Source organism: Dendrobium catenatum, unplaced genomic scaffold, assembly GCF_001605985.2.
Source record: "Dendrobium catenatum unplaced genomic scaffold, ASM160598v2 original_scaffold_141818, whole genome shotgun sequence".
Taxonomy (NCBI): domain Eukaryota; kingdom Viridiplantae; phylum Streptophyta; class Magnoliopsida; order Asparagales; family Orchidaceae; genus Dendrobium; species Dendrobium catenatum.
Genome location: NW_021460250.1, coordinates 1 through 589, shown reverse-complemented (window position 1 = coordinate 589; position 589 = coordinate 1). Strand labels below are relative to the sequence as shown.

General features: G+C 60.4%; 1 protein-coding gene across 1 annotated transcript; it reads left to right on the top strand.

Annotated features, from left to right (window-relative positions):
* Nucleotides 1–6: 6 nt before the first annotated feature.
* Nucleotides 7–564, top strand: LOC110113755 (the record flags this gene model as incomplete). Its single annotated transcript, XM_020846429.2, has 1 exon — nucleotides 7–564. A coding segment is annotated over one exon (558 nt), but the record flags the coding sequence as incomplete, so codon positions are not given.
* Between the last annotated feature and the right edge of the window lie 25 nt (nucleotides 565–589).

Below are 589 nucleotides of genomic sequence, written 5' to 3'. Positions count from 1 at the left end.
AACCATCAAAGTCAACACCTTGAAGAGTGCCGCCACCTCCTCTCTTCCCTCTCAGAATCAATCCCTGCTGTACGCTCTTTCCTAGGCCGATGGGCCGCCGTCTCCGCCACGCTCGGTCGCCTTCGCCCCGCCGTCGACGAAATCGCCGGTCTCCCAGCCAACGAACTCTCTGACGACCTCCTCTGCTTCCTCTCCCAAACGCTCGCCCTCACCCTTTCTATCTCCAACCAGTGCCGCAACCCCGACCCACCCGCCGGCCGACTCCAAACTCAGAGCGAGCTCGCAGCCGCCGCAGCTTCTCTCGACCATCTCGCCGCAGACGCCGACTTTCTTCTCCGCTCCAGCGCCCTCCTCGATCCCTTATCACCTCCTTCCTCCTCCTCCCGCCGTGAAACCTTGCGCGCCGAAGCCCAATCGGTTATCATTCGTTTACAGATCGGAACCGTGGCGTCACGGATCTCGGCGCTCGATTCGCTGATGTCAATTCTCAATGGAGACGACAAGAACGTGCTTATTGCCGCCGCGCAGGGTTTGGTTCCTGCGCTCGTTCGCCTCCTCGATTTCGCCTCACTTTCCCATCCTGAAGTCA